At 37.0% G+C, this 18,737-nt stretch overlaps 1 protein-coding gene across 1 annotated transcript in view; it reads right to left on the bottom strand.

Moving 5' to 3' along the window:
- The window catches only part of pla2r1 (phospholipase A2 receptor 1), a 41,620-nt gene that overhangs the window by 6,178 nt on the left and 16,705 nt on the right, over positions 1-18,737 (bottom strand). The window contains 17 exon segments of the mRNA XM_017716656.2: positions 45-234; positions 1,610-1,848; positions 2,844-2,909; positions 2,912-2,990; positions 3,090-3,229; positions 4,848-4,965; positions 6,284-6,420; positions 7,347-7,444; positions 7,582-7,646; positions 9,729-9,889; positions 9,971-10,006; positions 11,315-11,450; positions 12,691-12,775; positions 13,000-13,145; positions 14,544-14,752; positions 16,195-16,364; positions 16,462-16,574. Of these exon segments, the coding sequence (XP_017572145.2) occupies positions 45-234; positions 1,610-1,848; positions 2,844-2,909; positions 2,912-2,990; positions 3,090-3,229; positions 4,848-4,965; positions 6,284-6,420; positions 7,347-7,444; positions 7,582-7,646; positions 9,729-9,889; positions 9,971-10,006; positions 11,315-11,450; positions 12,691-12,775; positions 13,000-13,145; positions 14,544-14,752; positions 16,195-16,364; positions 16,462-16,574 (2,188 nt within the window).

Raw genomic sequence — 18,737 nt, 5'->3', positions numbered from 1 at the left:
GTGTAAAGGTCTGTAAAACAGAGAGAAGAGAAAGCCGGACTCACTAAGCGGAGGTATGTAGCACAGTGCTCCTGGCCGAGGCACGTCACAGTCCGCTCTCCTCCAGCCTCCTGTGACGTCCATATACACACAGTTCCCCAACACAAAGCCTTTATCACCATCATCATCCTCAGCTGAGTCCCAGTGTGTGAATACAGTGTCACTTCCGTCAGACCACTGGTAATTTGTCCCATCCTGTGGAGACAGGGCTTGTTCAGTGATAGGCATTTGCTGTCTGTACAATGTGCAGTATAGGTTACGGCTCAAATTTGGGAATAACATTGCATATTAATAAGTGGACCAGATGCGAACTAAACAAAGTATTTCAGTGCACAGAACCAAGCACAGTCTCGTCTTGCATTGCAGTTTATCCAGTCACATGCACTTATGTAAATGGCTCAGCCAAAGATGGCTCATTGGCACGGAGACTGCAAGGTGGGATATTAGGTCAGAAAGCAAAAAAACAAATCTTATAAAAACATAACAACTGTAAGATAAGAACTGTGTCTTTTTCTCATCGTTTTAAATTCAAAATCAACCTGTCTCAGAGTATGTGGCGCTTGTCAAATATGGAAACGTTAAGTCTCAGTGCCGTTGTGAAGCCATTCACTTCGAATTAACCAACTGACAAAATCCAGCTCTGCAGACTAATAAAATAAACCCAGAGCTCAAGAAGAATGAAGAAAGAAGATGCTCGTCCATCCCTGACCGTGTAAGAGTTTGATGTGCTCATTAAGACAAGCCTTTACTGTTTTTTTTTAATGTTTTAATATTTATTCTTTTTCATTTGTAACTTTTTCTTTTTTCATTTTTATTTTTTTTACAAACAGAAAATGACCATTTTAATGTTACAAAAATATACATTTCATTTTGCTTATTTAAATGTATTAATTAGCTCAACTAATGATTAATGGTTAAGCCTTTAAAGGTAACTGTTGTCAATATTCACTTATGTTTGTTTATCTGGACATAAACAAGAACTTTTAATCCTATTCTGAAGAAAATTACAAATGATTTCCTAGTATACTGCTCATATCTACATTTATGCTAGGGTCTGTACAACAAAGTCACCTGAAAAAGGTTTTATAATAACAGTGCTCAGTGTTTTCTAGATTAACCAAAACAAAACAATGAGATTTCAGCAGACTGTGGTTGAAGTAAGTTTGCAAAATGAAATTAACATTTAAATTCTAACAATTCCTCTCAATTCCTCACATTTTTTGCATTTTGCATATATGTAAATCCATTTTTTTACTATACAAAACATGCTTGTAAGAATATTACTACTTAATAACTGACACCTATTGTCTTAAAAAATCCTTCTAAAACTCTGTCTAACCTAATGCGTATAACCTTCATTTTCCATTCTTGATGTTATGCAGCTTTCTCTAATATGTAAAACCCTAGACAATTCCTGAACACATTTAAACTGGACATTTAAATCATCTACAGCTCCTGGACATATTTCAAATTTCATAAATTCTTAATTTTTACAGATTCCTACATTCAACAAAACCACTATTATACAATCAAAAATGAGTCTAAACTTTTGAATAAGCAGCAGGCTTACGTCATCGCTGTAGAGTCCAATCCAGTGAGGGGCTCCCAGTCTGTTGACCAGCACAGTGAGGTAGGCCTGATGGAATGGATCTGTGATGCTGACCAGCTCTGCCTTTTTCTCCAGACAGTGATTTTGGGCTTCATCCCAGCTTATGTTGCCGTGAACAACATGGTAGCTCCGGTTTCTGTACAGAGAGATGTCTAGAGAAGCAGTGTCACGATATGGGCTGGATGGGCGTTTGGTCATGTCTGAAAGGAAAAGAGGGACAGAGAGAGAGAGAAAGGGAGAGACATGTAGAGAGAATTTAGATAATGTTTAAACTGATGAACATACAGTGCTTTGCAAAAGTCTTTTTTACTTCATTTATTTAATTTAGTCAAACTGCCAATAAGTACAAGTAAGTTTTCAGCAACATGGAAAAATAATTTAACAGAGAGTTACACAAATAAATATAATATCAAATACAATTTCTTTTTTTTTAATATTTAGGGTGTCCACCTTTCACCTTACATTCTTTTTTTTTGGAAGACTTGCTTTCAGTTATGCAGAGAAATCTGCAGGGATATTTTTTAAACCTCCAAAGTTCAGTCTGTTTATCTGATGGTGATAGTTTTGGTGGGCTGCTGGGTTGGAGTTAATAGTTCTATTCATTCTATAAATTTTTAATACTTTGTTGAACTTATTTTCATTTGACTTTCTCCTGACTTTCCATCTAATCTCAGAAATCTCCTGAAAAATGTATATCTTGTACTTTTTTTTTTTTTTACTGCAAATTATACAAGGATGGTCTACTGATATTTCATATTTTTGAGGGTACCTCTACTGTTTACTTTTAAGTGCTATACGCTGTTTTCGGAACAAAACCTCGTATCTCCAAAATGCTAACTTTACAGGAGAAGGAAAAAACATACTTTTAATGTAGGTCAATGGAACCAGATGTTATTTCTAAGTTATGTTATACCATTACGTTTGGTCCATTCATCATGACATTTATACACAGCGGCAACATACATTTTAAAATTATATCAAAACTGAAAAAACAACAAAAATGGAGATACAAGGTTTTGTTCCGACAATGATCATGAACAATTTGGGTTTGACATGATATGTGAATGACATGATATTGAACGATACAATAACAATAATCATTCAGGTACCCTCCACTGCTTTCTGTTTCTGTTCACTGTAATCATAGAAATGAAACACACGGGCAGACAGACATCAGAGAGTCACCTGATCGCACCTTGTGATTTTTGACAGACGAAGCCGTAGCCACTCTGGGTGCACTTCTCGTCGTACCATTTCCCGTAAAGTGAAAGTTGTGATTGTTGGATAGAACAGTGCATATTGGTTCTACACCTACATTTGCCGTGTTCACCCAATCATCCTGCTACAGACACATACACACACACAGATTATCGCTTAGCAAATCCTGGAAAATCTCATAAATAAACATGAAATGTTTCCAGTAAAGGATCTCTCCACCTACACTGAGGGAGCTCTTCGGCTCTACAGGAGACCAGTTCGTGTAAGTGACTTGTTTGCCGCTCGTCCACTTCATGGTGTCTGCATCCCTCAAGCCAATCCAAACTCCCACAGACTGGCCATGGAGCAGCATGGTGACGTAAGCTTCAACAAAAGAAAAATCATCAATAAAAGAGCAACAGGGCTATTGTTATAGAATAGTTTGCTAGATATAAAAATCATTTGCACTCCCTATTTACATCACTAAATAATAAACTATGACTAAAAGAGGGAAAAATAAATGGCAGAGGCTACAGTACAGGTTTACACATGACTCAGATAGTAAAAAATATGAAAACGTCACTTTAACATCTAAAAATAAGACGTGTAAAGTTGAGCTCATGTGACACAACGACAAAGCTGTAAAAGAAGTAAAACTGTAGTCAAAACTCAAAAAAAGGCATTGTCTGCCTTACAGCCAGCTCTGTACACTGTTTAGTCGAGCAAAATAAACACACTGGCTAAATGGATGTGTGCATGGTGATGATGGTAAGCTTTGATTACATGTTACTGACCTCACAAAATAAAACATTCATCTTTGCTTTATAATCAGTGGAAAATAAGATGCATAGCATGCAAAGATTTTTTTACAGAATCAAACTGCCTCCATAACAATAGTCAGGCAGCCTTGTGAGACTTGTCTTAAGCATTGTTCCTTTACTGTTTTTCCACATGTAATGCTGAGTAAAACAGCATTTTTGAGGCCAGGGCAGAAGATATGTTGCTATGCCCTTGATAAAAGTTTTTTTTTGGTGTTTTTTGCAAACATGATAAAGAAGATGACTCTTGTATTTTTAATCAAAGCCTTAATGAACCAATTAATAAATTATGGAAATCATTGTTAGTTGCAGCTTTTGAGGGACGATATCTCAAGAATATATCACCATGCTTCAAGACATGTTCATAATACACAATACACATTAGCATGTTTAGTTATGTGAAGCTGACATGAACAAAATGCACCATGGTACTGTAACTGTAAGGTGAACAGTACAATAATTTTGTAAATTTAATGAGAGAATAAACTAAAATGTAAAAAGAAAGAAGTAAACAAATATCAAAAATAAATTAATAAGTTAGTGTATAATCTTCACCATGGACCTTCAGTCAGCTGCTTGTTACTGTACAGTCTATAAAATGGCTATACACTTGCTGTTGTTTCTTACAAGATCCATATATTTGGTCTAAATCTATGTTTTTGTAATACAGGCACCTGATCAGTGTTTCAAATCTAACTGATATCCATTAGGCAATACTATTCAAAAGTTCAAAGGAATCCTTGTTTTCAATAGTACAAAAGCAATCTGGTTGCAGAAAGATTTTAATATGAATTCTCTGTACAACTTCACAGATTATAAATAAGTAAATCTAGCAGAATTCTAGGAATCTATACATTTGTTAGTTTTATTTTGAAATGATTAAAATGACTGAGAGTATCGAGAATTAAGATATAGACAAAATAACATTTACATATTTCAAAAATGATAAATCTTAGCTTGGCAAAAAAAAGGTCAATAGTGTCTAATTCTAATACTAGAATGTAGTATTATATTGACAATAACACAAACTGTTAATATAGCAAGTGATTACACACTATTGAACAGTAGGTTATAGTCAAAAAAGTGTTCTATGATGCATTTACCACAATAACAATAACATCATCATATTGCCCAGCTCTACTCCTCATAGTGACAAGTGTGTCTGTGCTGAGTCTTTGCCTCACCTTGCTCAATCTCATTCTCGATGGCAACAAGTGTTCCATGGAAGTTAGAGCAGATGGACTGAGCGTCCGTCCAGCTCTTCCCCTCCTCTGGCCGGGCTGGGAGGTGCAGCAACAGACACTAGCCAGCAAATTAAAGAATCTGTTACTTTTAAGGACGGGCATGAAACACAGACTACTGAATTCATCATACGGACACAGAATTTAAGTATGAAGTATGTTCAAGTTATTTTTTCAAGATATACTTAATATCTTGAAAACATTACCAAAAAGTCATAGTTACTGAATAAGAAGTCTAGAAAGAATAATAACCCACTTAACAGAGATTGTAATTTTATTCTTTGAAAAAAATCAGTCAGATTTAAAATTGCAGTGAAATTTCATTGAAGTGGATGGTCATGGCATCACAGCATCAAGTTCAGTGTTTCCAAATAGCACCTAGTGGATGTACTAATTAATGTGACAAAAACATGAACTGCTGTATGAATTGCTGTTATGTCATAAAATGATATTTTAAATTTGTCCAGATTGATGGACAGAGTAGTTGATCAATCCATAACAGTTGAGAACAATCAGCATATTGTAGCTGTTGCCCAAAAAACTTGTATCTCCAGTTTTGTCATTAAATAGTTTTTTTCTTTGCATAATTTTAGAATTTCCCAACCTTTTAATTGTGTCAAAATGTTACAATGAACAGACCAAAAGAAATGGTCCAAAACGGCTTGAAAAATAATTTAGCTTTTTCTTCTGTAAAGAAGTTCTTCCTGTAAAGTTACCATTTTGGAGATAGAAGGTTTTGTTCTGACAACAACGATATACTGCAGTTGTTGCCTCAAATGAAAACATAATTACTGTACATATTTTCAATTTGTAAGAAAACAACCCACTTGGTTGAGTGTAAAATCATTTTTCACTAATCACTGTCAACCGCTGGGTGACTTACTTAGTGGTCATACTTTCTTTTTTTGTATTTTATACATTTTCTCCCCAATGTACTCATGGTCAGTTCCACCCACTAGCTAGTCTCCTTGTCACACAATGGCAGCAAGCTGGTAGGGTGAAGGATAACACATGCTTCTCAGAAACACTAGAAGCCGGCCAGCGCATCTCTTTGTCGCTGGTGCTAACGCAACGCTACTCGACAGCTAAACACACTTGGAGGCAAACGTGTTGCGCTGAGTGAGGAGGCAGGGCCATCCAACTCAGCCAGAGGCAGTGAGGCCAATTATGCTCTCCTGGACTCCCAGGCATTGATGGCTGTGGCATCTTTAGGGATCAAACTCACAATCTCCTAATGACAGAGCCAAGGCTTAGACAAATGGGAATGCTTTTAAGAGAACTGGACTGTGACCACAGACGATGTTTCAGAGTTCAGAAACACAAAATGACATGTGAAATTGAAAGTGTAAGAACAGTGTGGGTGAATGTGTGCGTCCCACCTTGTGACCGAAGTAGAACCAGTTTTCTGGGCAAGCACCGATAAAATAAGGCTCCCGTGGAATCTCCATCACCGAAATAGTTCTGCGTTTACACACATACCCGTGAAGATCCGTACAGAAGCCTGTTGACCACTCCCCTACAGTGAAAGTCACAGCGTGTGGTTAGTGACACTAACCACTAGTGGTTAGTATGTGAGAATAAGCGTTGTGCTAAAATGTTTCATTGAATCGTTAGCCTGTAAATTGTCTCTGTCTTCCTGTGATGAAACGGAAAGCACACATTTTTTAAGGTGCTTATCCTTCTGGGATGCGGAGATTGCTGGGACCTATCCCAGCGGACACTGGGTGGAAGGCAGGAAACAGGAAGCAAGCCAGACACAAAGACATATACATTCACACACACACACACACTCACACACCCACAACTAGGGGCAATTTAGCTTGTCCAATTAGCCTGACTGCATGTCTGTGGATGGTGGCAGGAAATCAGAGTAGAAACTGAACAAGTATTTGTAAAAGCCTATGTAAAATTTGTAAATATTAAAGACTGTTGACAGTTTCTCATATTAGCCTAATCAGCCTACAGCAGTTTAGCCCTGCACAGGCCAGTGAGGCACAATGCAAAGCAGCCAATCAAGCCAGAGGATATTTACATATAACAATCTTAAAGGCACAGTAACCAAACCAAAGCCTTTTTAATTCTAAGGGACAAAGAAGGTTTGGAAAATGGTCATATAAAAATTATGTTTTGTTACAAGTGAAAAAAATATAAACCAAAAGAAATAATGTGGAATATGCACTTTAAACATCTGCATGGTTTGAGCGCTGATGACAGGTGACGTCACAATATGCAGATAAAATCCATGGAATAGTTTCTCCTTTCAGCTTTTTTGTTTTTGCAAAAACAAATAACAAGTTCTACACACTTTTCTGTTTACTATAGTAAACCATGGCAAAACGAGCAGATAAAAAATGCTCACTTATTAAAAACACTTTGAAAAACTAGGTGTCCCAATATTTTTAACAGGTGTGTATATGAGAGGGACAAGTTGGTCTTGCTCACCTGTCAGAGAGGACATAGAGATGCACTTTTTTCCGGTTCCTTTGATGGGTCTTCTATTTTTCCAGTTCTCATAGTCTAGAGCAGTTCCATCAGTCCAACTATAGAGACACTCACACACCAAGAGCAAAGGCCCATGTTGAGCAAAGGTGCAGTTACTCATTCAGGCAACCTGTAATAAATTCTGGTCATAGTGTGAAGCATAAATCCATTAAGCTTAGTAAAGACACAACTGCACCTGAAGCCTTCATGTCCACTGACAGCTGAGAGACCAATCCACCACTCCGCAGAGCTATGAGGAGACTGTAAAAGAGCAAAAAAAAAATCCTCACTATTTTGCTCTTTCACAGATTTAAGCAGCTCATTCTTAGAGAAACCAATATGGCTTCACACCTCCCACTTATGGCAGTTTCTATGTGGGTAAAACAAGGACTGCTTCAGCTCTATCCAGATGCAGTGTGGGAGACCAGTGAGAGCATCTGAATGCATTTGATAATTGTATTATTAGAGAATTTCTAGTGAGGAGAATTAATAATGTCTTGAGGGTTAGTCAGCCACTAGAGGGCGAGCAAGACTCCTATGGAGCTCTTGTGCAAAACTGTAATCTGTAAACACACACACACACACACACACACACACATTTTCTAAGCTGCTTCTCCCTAAGGGTCGCGATGGGGTGCTGGAGCCTATCCCAGCGGTCAATCTGTAAACAGTTAATCCTTTTTCTAAAGAATGTTTTTTCAACAAATGCAAAAATACTCATATTTTTGAACTCCAGTAATAGGACTTTCTAACAGTGTCTATTGTACATTCATGATATCAGTGAGCATAAATGACCAACTCAGTCATTGAGCTGATCAGCTCACCAACCAATCATCACTCAGCAGCAGTAACGATACTGCCAAAAACCTGTTTTTGCTGTCTGCTGTTACCACCTTAAAGTGCACTTGGATGGGCTTCAAAAATTAATTTCCTATTCTGTATTTCATCGCTGTCATAAGAAACATACTACAGAAATTGTAACGCTGTAGAAGAAGAATACGTTCTTAACAATTGTTAATTAGTGGTGTAATAAATTAACGTGTCATATTGTATTAACCTTTATTGAGGCTAGCATGCTGGTTCATGGCTCGTTTTAGCTCGTTTGGCTGGTTTTAGCTTGGGGTGAATGTGACATCCTAGATTAGAGCACTATAAAGCAAACATCCAGGAGAGGGTTCTCTCGCTGATTTTACTCCTTAATAAAGATGCAAAGATGAAACACCACACTTGAGATTCTTTTCAACATAATTCTATAAAATAACCTCAAAACTTCACTTTACAGAAAAAATGTTTCTTTAAAGACCAAGTGAGGTACATGGAGGGTGTTATGATGAAAGGTAATACCAAAGAAAACTTATTTTTCAAGATTTACAACTATTTAAACCATAAATCTATAACTATAAAAACTCAGAAGACACAAGTAGGTTCACTGGTGGTTTTGGATAGTAAATCAAATGGCTGCAGACATCATGACCCCTTGTTCCTATCACCACCACTGTAAAGAAATCTGAATATTTAGGTTTCTCTACAATGATCCATCTCACATCAAATCACTTGAATGACTTCCTTACATCTCGACCATTATACTGCAGAAAGTAATAAAAAAATCAGTGGAATTGTCCTGTAAAGCTTGCTGTGACTAATTCACACCTAACATAGACTGAAGCTTCTCCCCTTGCACAAACCATCAGAATCAGCACTGGTCTTGGCATCTGAATCCAAGCCAAGCAGCATGTGAGTTTGCGGGCTGCTTGGCCAGTTTCCACCCGTTTGAAAGAATCAGGGAAAACTGTGCCGTGCCATTCTAATGTGTGAAATACTGTTGAGTGCTCTAACAGATTACATATGGAAACTTTCATATACTTTCTTTGCACTATTGTTTTTAGATCTTTTATCATTGTACCAGAGAAGAAGCCTGACATTGTTTATCTTGTATTGGTATAATGACAATAAAGTTGCAATTAATAGAACTGAATTAAATTGAAATAAAGCAAATTTTCAGTATCAAAAAAATTACCAAAAACTCTAAAGACCATCATGAAACGTATCAAAAAATGTACCAACCACCATACTGAATCAAATATTGAAATTTGTGTATAGTAACAGCTCCTATTTTAAATGTAAGTAATTACAAAAAAATTACCTTTTGTCCATTCACTTTGAAACGTTTACATTACACAAACCCCAGCTGGCATTTTCAGCCTGTCACTTTTGTAACTATCACTTGTGAGACCTATTAAGAAGGTTCTACATGACAGTAACCTTTTTTCCCCCAACTGCAAAAAATTCACTCTGGCATTATTTTTCTATGTGTGTGTGTTTTAGATTTCTATGTTTACTCACTTTTGCCATGCGTTCTATGACAAAGTCCAGCTCTTTTTTGGAATGTAAGGATAGAAGGTCTGCTCCCATCATCTTACACGCCAATGACACAGAGTCCCAGGGGAACGGCTGGCTGGCGAAAAAGTACTCTGCTCCCTGATAGAACACCCACGGCTCGTTCTCTACACACATCAAGTTTTATATAGTTTAACTATAAAAGCAGTATCAACATGGGAGCTAATATAAGTAGCAGGGTCACTTACGATCGTTGTACCAATAAGGTTTTGTTAATTCCACACCTGGGAAAAAAACCCAAAGGTAACAAGTCAGGCAATTTGCATTATATAATAATATAATATAATATAAAAACATAAAAAAAAATTGTAAATTATGAAGTTCTGGAAGACTGAATTGTGGCAGATCCGGATGGCTGATCGAGGGGATTCACAGAAGACTAAAGCCGCAATCACTTATCAGTGTATCACTTATCATTAACAGTCATGAAAACAAGACATCTCATCTATTGTCTGAAACTCCAGTCTTAGCACTTTATACACACAGCCGTGAGTTACCTTGTGTCACGAGTTTCCCCTCCCAGTCCTGTCCATGTGCTTTTTGTTTACTTTTTCATCAATGTGCATTTGTTTTGGTTCAGTCCAGCCCCCTTGATGTCTGACTCCACCCCTGATTGTTACCACCTGTTTCCCACCTGACCATCATTAGCCCTCTTGTATTTAAGCCCTGTGATTTCCTTAGCCTAGTGCTGGTCTTTGTTTGATATGTTTGATTGTGTTGGATATGTTGTTTGATGTTTTTGGATGTTTGTAGTGTTTGCTTCCTGTTTGAGGTTCTGTGTTTCGGTTTGTCTGACCTGCATTCTCTCCGTAATAGCTGTTTGAACCTGGACCGTTTCGACTATGACCCTGGATTTGCCCTTAATAAAAGTCGCTTATCTCTGCATATGCGTCCGCGTCCTCGCTCCCCATTACACCTTGTAGGCTATATTAGGGAAATGCCATCTAAACTGTGGTAGTAATTTACTTTCTCACACTGCATTCATGATGCCTAGACTTTTCCAAATTGGAATCTTCTCCTTCCCATCTAAATGTGCTCATGCAATTTCAGCTGTTTGAGGTCAAATAAAATCAGGAAAATGCCCAAAGGATTAACACGTCCTCTACAGAGAACAAACTTTAACATGGCACTCTTTTTACACAGCGCACAACTTCTAATTATTTGCAGACATACTGCAAAAAAGTAAAACATAAAATGTGGTATAACTTTTGCACTTGCCACATTTTATTACTTTTATTTATCTTCCACTTTATCATGTTTTAAATTCAGTAAATAACTGCTAATTGCACATTAAAATTGTGTTACTTACAAAATCAACAAAACATTATCATGAGATCATTGAGTGTGACCAAAACCTTGTGGTACCAAAACATTTTTTTTGTGACTTCATGCAGCAAATTTTTGTCCCAAATTTGCCATATTGTTTAGAAAATATTGTTGTGAGTTTTATGAAAGAGCCTGCTCATGTATTTAATACATGAATTACTTACAGGGGGTGTTTTGCATAGGCTCAGAGAGGAAATTTTTACTACCTCGGGGCACTTTGCAGATCCACTCGTATTTGGCACTGCAGGGTCGAGGTGTGAGTGTGTTGATCAGATCACTGTACGCTGCACATTCATGACCACTCGCTTCCTCATTCTTATCCTCTATGAACGATGCCACCACCTACAGGACAACCGGCAGAATGAGAGAAGTGCCTTTATCAGCACCTGCAAAATTAACTGAACTATCCATCCATCCATTCTCTAAGCCGCTTCTCCCTCAGGGCCACTGGATTAACTGAACTACTTAACCTTAAACTACTCTAGGCTAATTCTTTAATAGTTATTCCTCAAAGCTCCTGTCACATTTACAGTGGGGTCCAAAAGTTTGAGACCATTAGTAAAACAAATGCTTCTATTTTGCATTAGAGCCCATTTAATACAAATTTTCACTACAAAATACATCATTAGCACAACAATCTGTATGAAAAGTAGAAATACAGAAATTTTAACAAGAATGTACGAAATCTTAATATTTAGTATGACCACCTTTTGCTTTAATGACAGCATGCATTTAAGCTGGCATGAACCCTGATCACTAACAGTGACAAAAGTCCCTGATCAGTAGATCAAATCCACCTTAGAGCCATCTGAACACAAGCTTCAACAGCAGGACTAAGACTAGGCCTGAATCTAGACAAAACCTGACACAAATTATTTGTTAATAAATAAAAAAAAAATATATTTTTCTTTTATTTCTCATAATTTTCTTTGTTTTTGATTTGTTTCAACATTGTAAAATTTTCTGTTGTTTATTTTTAGAATAAATTTTCAACAATGAAAGATTTTCAACAATGGTCTCAGACTTTTGGACGCCACTGTAATTTGTAAAAAACATGATATAACAAAAACAAAAACTCTAGCACAAGAAAACAAATGCAAAAAAATATACAACCGTAAGCAAATGTTTAAAAACCCCTAGTCAAATGAGATGTTTTGTTGATTTTCTGGGTGAAAATACATTAACACATCCTCATGAGAGAACACACCTAAATATGGTATTTATCTGCAAAATTGTACTGCATTTTTTTTTTCACTTTTGAACAGGTTAATTTTATTTTTTATGTTTTTGCCCAATATGTAAAATTCCACAAAAGATCTGTTAACTTATTTTCAAACCATGTCAATTGAACAGGGGCACGCCAAATTTAACATAAACTTCATTCTTAAGGAGACTTTCACTGTTACTCTGATAAAACCAAATCAATTATAAGCTCTCAATAATGTGAACTCAGAACCTATCATAGTGGATCCAACAATAAACACAGCCTCATGCCTTTTTTAAGCAGTGATAGGAAACACAGTATCACACATTCATTCTTTCACCCATCTCTCATTCCCCCTCTCATTTTATTCATTTTTACCGGTGTGCCATCTGACCACTCCCAGGCTCCAGCGGACTGTGGGTCTCTCTTGGTAAATCCAACCCAAAACCAATGGACCTCTGTACTGGAGAAGAAAAGAGCAAGAAAAAGGATAGAGAGAGTGAAAGCACGAAGCAATCTCCTAGCTAAAGAACTTCACAGGTTTCATTTTTGGTACTCCTGAGGCCGTTTTGTGTCATTTGTGAACAGATCTCACCGTACCGCCCTTTGCATCTTCAGGGCTAACGCAACAGTACAAACCAAAAGGAGATGGAAATCAAAAAGCCTGGTGTCGCTGTGAGAGCCAACCTGTCGAACATCTTAGAGAGGAGCTGTTTGACGAACGCCTGGTCCTCGTAGTGATGGAAGCTGGCCAGGTCAGCGCCAAGAGCTCGACAGAAAAACTCTGCCTCTGACCACGAGCGACCCATCAGGATCTTCCCATCGTGAAACACCTGAGTACACCAAAAACCAACAAACTATTACCACCTTGCAGCTAAAAACAGGTAAGCAAAGAAAATAACAGCAAAGTAAACCTCAACAGTGTGCTTAGACCTGCAAACACCAAACTAGCTTGTATCATACTGAGTACCCTTTCTTATCCTAGCACAATCAAGACAGTCTATGGAGCCAATACAACTTAAAAAACATAATTTCAATTATGTTTCCTAAATAAAGGTGCATCCCAAATGTGGCCAATCGACAAAGAGAATGAGTGATATTAACTTGAAAATTGCTTATTGAAAAAATAAATATGCAAGGTAAAACATCGAACCTGGCGAATGAGCTGCAAAAGCAGAAGACCATGTCAGGTTCAATTCCTGTAGTCAAGAACAGAAAGCTGACGCTGCAATGAGCACTGGAATTACCAAATCTAGAGAGTTGAATACTGGACAAATGTATCCTTGTCAGATAGATCTAAATTTCTGCTGAGGCACACAGATTCTAGGGTCAGAATTTGCCACCAACAGCCTGAAACCATGGACCCAACCTGAAAGTGTCAACAGTCCAGGCTAGTGGAGGTGTTGTAATGGTGTGGGGAATGTTTTCTTGGCACACTTTCATTGCCACAGCCTGTTTTGTGTATTGTTGCTGACCATTTGCATCCCCTTTTTTTTTGCAGGAACTGTCAACGTGGACCAGAATCTCAAAGGAGTGTTTCCAACATTGGGATTCCATGCCATGAAGAATTTAGGGTATTTTGAAAGCAAAGAGAGGCCTTAGCCAGTATAAGTAAAGTCTTCCTAATGAAGTGCTCAGTGAGTTAAGAGTTAAGAAGCAGGATTTTCTAATGTTAGCAAGTTACCATTAAGCCTTTAATTTAACGATTATTATTGAACGTTAGTATTGGAGCACATACTGCTTTACTCGGGAAATGATTTTAGCCTTCAGACAAGTAAAATGTGCATGTAGGTCAACTTGTGCAAATCCTAAAAAGCTTGATGTCAAGCCCTGCAACACATGCCTGGAAACTAAAGTTCTTTAGCTTCTTTAGTGTTGCACTGGCTAATATATCTACAAGTAATGAAAGCTTATTAGCAACAGACTTGTTCATATTTGGTAAAAGGGCCAAAACTATGTTGCATAGCTACAGCAAGAATCTCCACTTTAGTCATTTACAGATAATGTTTTGGATTTGGATTATGGTTATACAGTTTGTACCATGCTAACTAGCAGCTGCAATCTTCCATTATTTGTCAGTGACTTTAGCCTCATAACGTCAGTGCAAAACCAAAGAAGCAAAGCACAGACACCAAACATATCTTGACTGAATGCATTTTGGGTTATCAGAATGTTGTGTTTATCAGATTTTTCACTGAACTCTTCTGTTCACAGAAGCCAAAGAAACTTACCTTGTAGCAGTGAAGCAGACTGTGGTGACTCTCCCACCCTTCCTTACAGGGCGCGAATACATCTACATGGGACACGGGCATGAGAGAGTCATGGTAACTGCTTACGCTCTGCTTGCACACTGCCAAAGCCTTCTGGGAATCACAGTTCTTCACTTCCCAATGGCCCAGAGACTGACTACCGGACATCACCACACAGCCTCCTCTGCTCGCTGCCAATAAATAAATAAATAAATAAATAAATAATAACATAACATATTCCTTTATATAAGTGCCACATATTCCTTTATAATCCTCCTAGGTGTAAATAAATACAATTCTCTTATAATGCTACTACTTTACAACTTCACATATTTCAACTAATTAGTCAGAAGCTGTAAGTGAAAAAAAATCTGTGTCTGAATGATGAACAGAGCTGTAGATGATTCCTTAATGACTGACAAAGCTGTAAAGCCTTGAGAATGAAGTTACACTAAAATTAACATTTAGAATGTCTTGTATTTGAAATGTGGTAATCAAGCTTCAGGCAGATAAATGAATAATTACAGTATAATACTTCTCACTTTAACCACAGAATTTAGTACAGACTTTTATATCCTATGAATAGCTCAACCAGTCTTCATCGAAGTCCCTGTAGTTATTGAATAATAAGCCTTAGTATCTAATAAGCTTGGGATTTTAAAACATTTTGGTGTTTCAAAAAAGCTTAAGATATTTACTAAAACCTCTTGCCAATCAAAATATTAATATGAACTTATTCCAACATTAGTGTATATGCCACTCACAGCACACTCTTAAAAGATGGATCTTCAGTAGTTCTTAAGTAAAAAAAAAAGCTTTTTTATAGAAACACTCAACGAACTTTTTTCACGACTAAAGAGTTATTTGCATTGTGACAGCGTTCTTCAGACTGATGGAGAATGTGCTGTATATGGTTCTATATATAACCAGTCGTGGGCTGGAGGTTAGGGAACTGGTTGCTGGTTCGATCCCCAGTGCCAACAGCATTTGATTGAGGTGTTCTTGAGCAAGACACCTAACCCCCAATTGCTCCCTGGGTGCTGTGGATAGGGCTGCCTACCACTCCGGGCAAGTGTATTCAATGCCCCCTAGTGTGTGTGTATTCACTAGTGTGTATGTGGTGTTTCACTTCATGGATGTGTTAAATGCGGAGGTGCAATTTCCCCATCTGTGGGATTAAAAAAAGTTACTTAACTTAAAAAGAACCTAAAAGGTATTTTTATATATATATATATATATATATATATATATATATATATATATATATGCTGCAAAATCTTGTATCTCCATTTTTCAGTTTTTGACATAATCTGAAGATTTCTGTTGCAATTCATATTGTGTGTAAATTTGATGATGAATGGACTAAAAAAATGGACTTGATAAAAATTCCGGTTCCATTTACTCGCATTAAAAGTAAGTTAGTTTTTTCCCCTCTCCTGGAGAGTAAAGCCAGCATGAACACAATAATTGCCATTTTCAGTGTTTACATCAAATTATCATCCTGGTTTATTTTTTTGACCATATCATCTTGCTATCTGCATATTATCTTGCTATGCTATGTAGCAGCAGAGTATAACAATAGGAGTAACTCCAGACCTGTAAAGTTAGTGTTGCTGCAAGTTTAAGTACTGACCGGGCTGGTGCTGGTTCCAGTTGGTGTAGGTGAGTGGTATTGTAGAGCCATTCTGAGTCAGCCAGCGGTACTCTCCACTTTTGTTCTGGTCCTGCAGAGCAGTCCAGTAAAACTGTGAAGCTGACCTGTTCTGTGCATTGATCAGGCTGTTCAGAAAAGCCTGTTCAAACCTGCAGTAAGGAAGCAGTGAACTGCAGTAAACTGCTTTATAGCACAGTGGCTGGGTGTTTGTGTGTGCATAGAGGAAGGTTACACTGTAAATTTTACCTGTCTCCAATGGTAGCCAGAGGTCCCTTACAGTAATAGCCCCTTGATGCATCTTTGAAGGTCTGCTCTTGGTCAGCAATCTTATAGCAGAAATGCCCTTTCCTCTTCCACCCCTGCAAGGAAAGAGAGGATTACGCTATATCAGTGAGGGCTGGTGCTTTCTGAGACAGGGGAAGCAGAGGTGGTGATAATCTAATAAAAAATACTAGTAAATTAGTGTTTAAAAGTTTGGAAGACATTTTAAATTGTTATTTTATGTTTAATAATTACTTATAAAATACTGATTTATATATCAATTACACACCCAAATATATGAAAGGATATTTTACTCAATAGTAAAGTATTTTTATAGAACCATAAGAAAGTTTGAAACAGTAAACAATTTTGCATAATTATATATTGCCTGTGTGGTCTTAAATCAACCGTCACTGCTATAAATGCAGTGAGTCTGATAGACATCACATACAAAAACAAGATTATTTAACCACCTAGATTCCCCATAGTGTATATGCTTTGAAATGCTTCCTTTTTTAAAAACAAATCCTATTTTTTTTAATTTAGGGATGCACAGAATCTGTGGATTTTTGCTTCAAAGTCATGACTGACAATCCCCAAGTTCGTTATTTTGATTTTGGTTGATCTGCACTGCAATTTTATACCTTAAGTAACACAAGCATTCATGCTGTATTTGAATATCAGTGCTACACCTATTCCAAGATGTTGCAGAATAATTGTGCTCGTTTAAAATACCAGTTTTATTAACAGTGCAATTATAATATTACATCTGCCAATAAACATTTATAAGCCAGTTTGGCAAAAAGGAAATAAGAATTGGAAATGGACACAAAAACTTAATGTTCAATGCATCCTTAGTTGAACTGTTTCTCAAATGTAGAGTAATTCTGTATAATTATGTTTGTAAATAGGGATGGAAATTGTAAAAGCAATATGAAAATTGTGGGTTGATACCAATATCTAATATTTTTCACGTATATATCTGCCAATGCCAATTCATAAAGATAAATTTATAGAATGCAGAAATTGCTACAACCTTGATTAGCATTCCAAAAAAATACAATGCTTATTTATATATGATTACATAAAAAAATACATTTTGTCATAGCTGCCCAGCATCATCCAAAGATTACGCTCTTAAGAGCAAAATAAATATATCATACAATGCTGGTTAAAAACATCAGTCAAATCTGAACATCTAACAGTTGCTTAAAGCAAATATCTGCCAATAGCAATATTATGAGGTTAGATATTTTATTACATTTGAATTTGATTAACAAATACTGTAAAAACAATCAAAAGTCTTCTTATGAAAAAAGAAAAAAACATTCTTTACATTTTTGCCATGATTTGAATATTTTTTCTTTGCAACAAACACAAGTATGTCAGAAGTGGTAACTTGAACCTGTTAATAAAATGTAATTCAGTAAGCAGCTAACTGTGATTAGTTATGCAATTACATTTAAATAGTAAAGCAAAAACAGCATTAAATGCTCAAATTCACAAAAGGAAAGATAAAATATTCTTATGTATTTGAATCTCTGGTACACATGCACAAACAAAATTGCCTCATGAGAGGGTTCCGGAGGTCTCTGACTGGGTCCATCTGGCGTGAATTGACTGGTTGTTGATGTGTATGACTGCGCTTCACAGGGTTAAGGGGAAAAGCATAGGGTTGTGGCAGACCTCATCATACTGCCCAGCTTTGTTTTCACAACTGCTCTCCATTTGGCCTTAATTCCATTGACCCTTATCTTCCAGACTTTGCATACACACATAAACACACACACACACACACACCCAGAGCTAACATGCCGCCTGTAACCTGAGTCAGCCTGAAGTGTTCTGAAGCCATCTGCCACCATTTACTTACTGCTTTCACCTCTTCTCAAGTAAAGCAATAAGCCACATTGGGCCGGGTGTTACAGTGATTTTACTATGGTTGAGGATTGTTGTTAAATTAAGCAAAAGAATCCTTGGATCATGCTGAATAACATCATGGCTGTGATTAGGTCACAGATTATCACAGCTGTGATGTTACTCAGGTTCACATATGACCTCTATAGTTTTTATAGACATAACAGTTTTGCAAAACAGAACAATGTTAAGCAAAGAAGCCACAAACATTGCATCAAATGTGCCTTTTATGTCATCGATAAGAGCCACAAAACTGCAGCAATATGAGGATGAGTTTAGCTTTTTCAGTATTTGCCAGATTAACCTGAAACTCATTTTGTTAAAGCCAGATTGACAAGCATTTC

Source organism: Pygocentrus nattereri, chromosome 15 (assembly GCF_015220715.1).
Source record: "Pygocentrus nattereri isolate fPygNat1 chromosome 15, fPygNat1.pri, whole genome shotgun sequence".
Classification (NCBI taxonomy): Eukaryota; Metazoa; Chordata; class Actinopteri; order Characiformes; family Serrasalmidae; genus Pygocentrus; species Pygocentrus nattereri.
The sequence above is the reverse complement of the archived record's forward strand: the minus strand, read 5'-3'. Positions and strand labels throughout refer to the sequence as shown.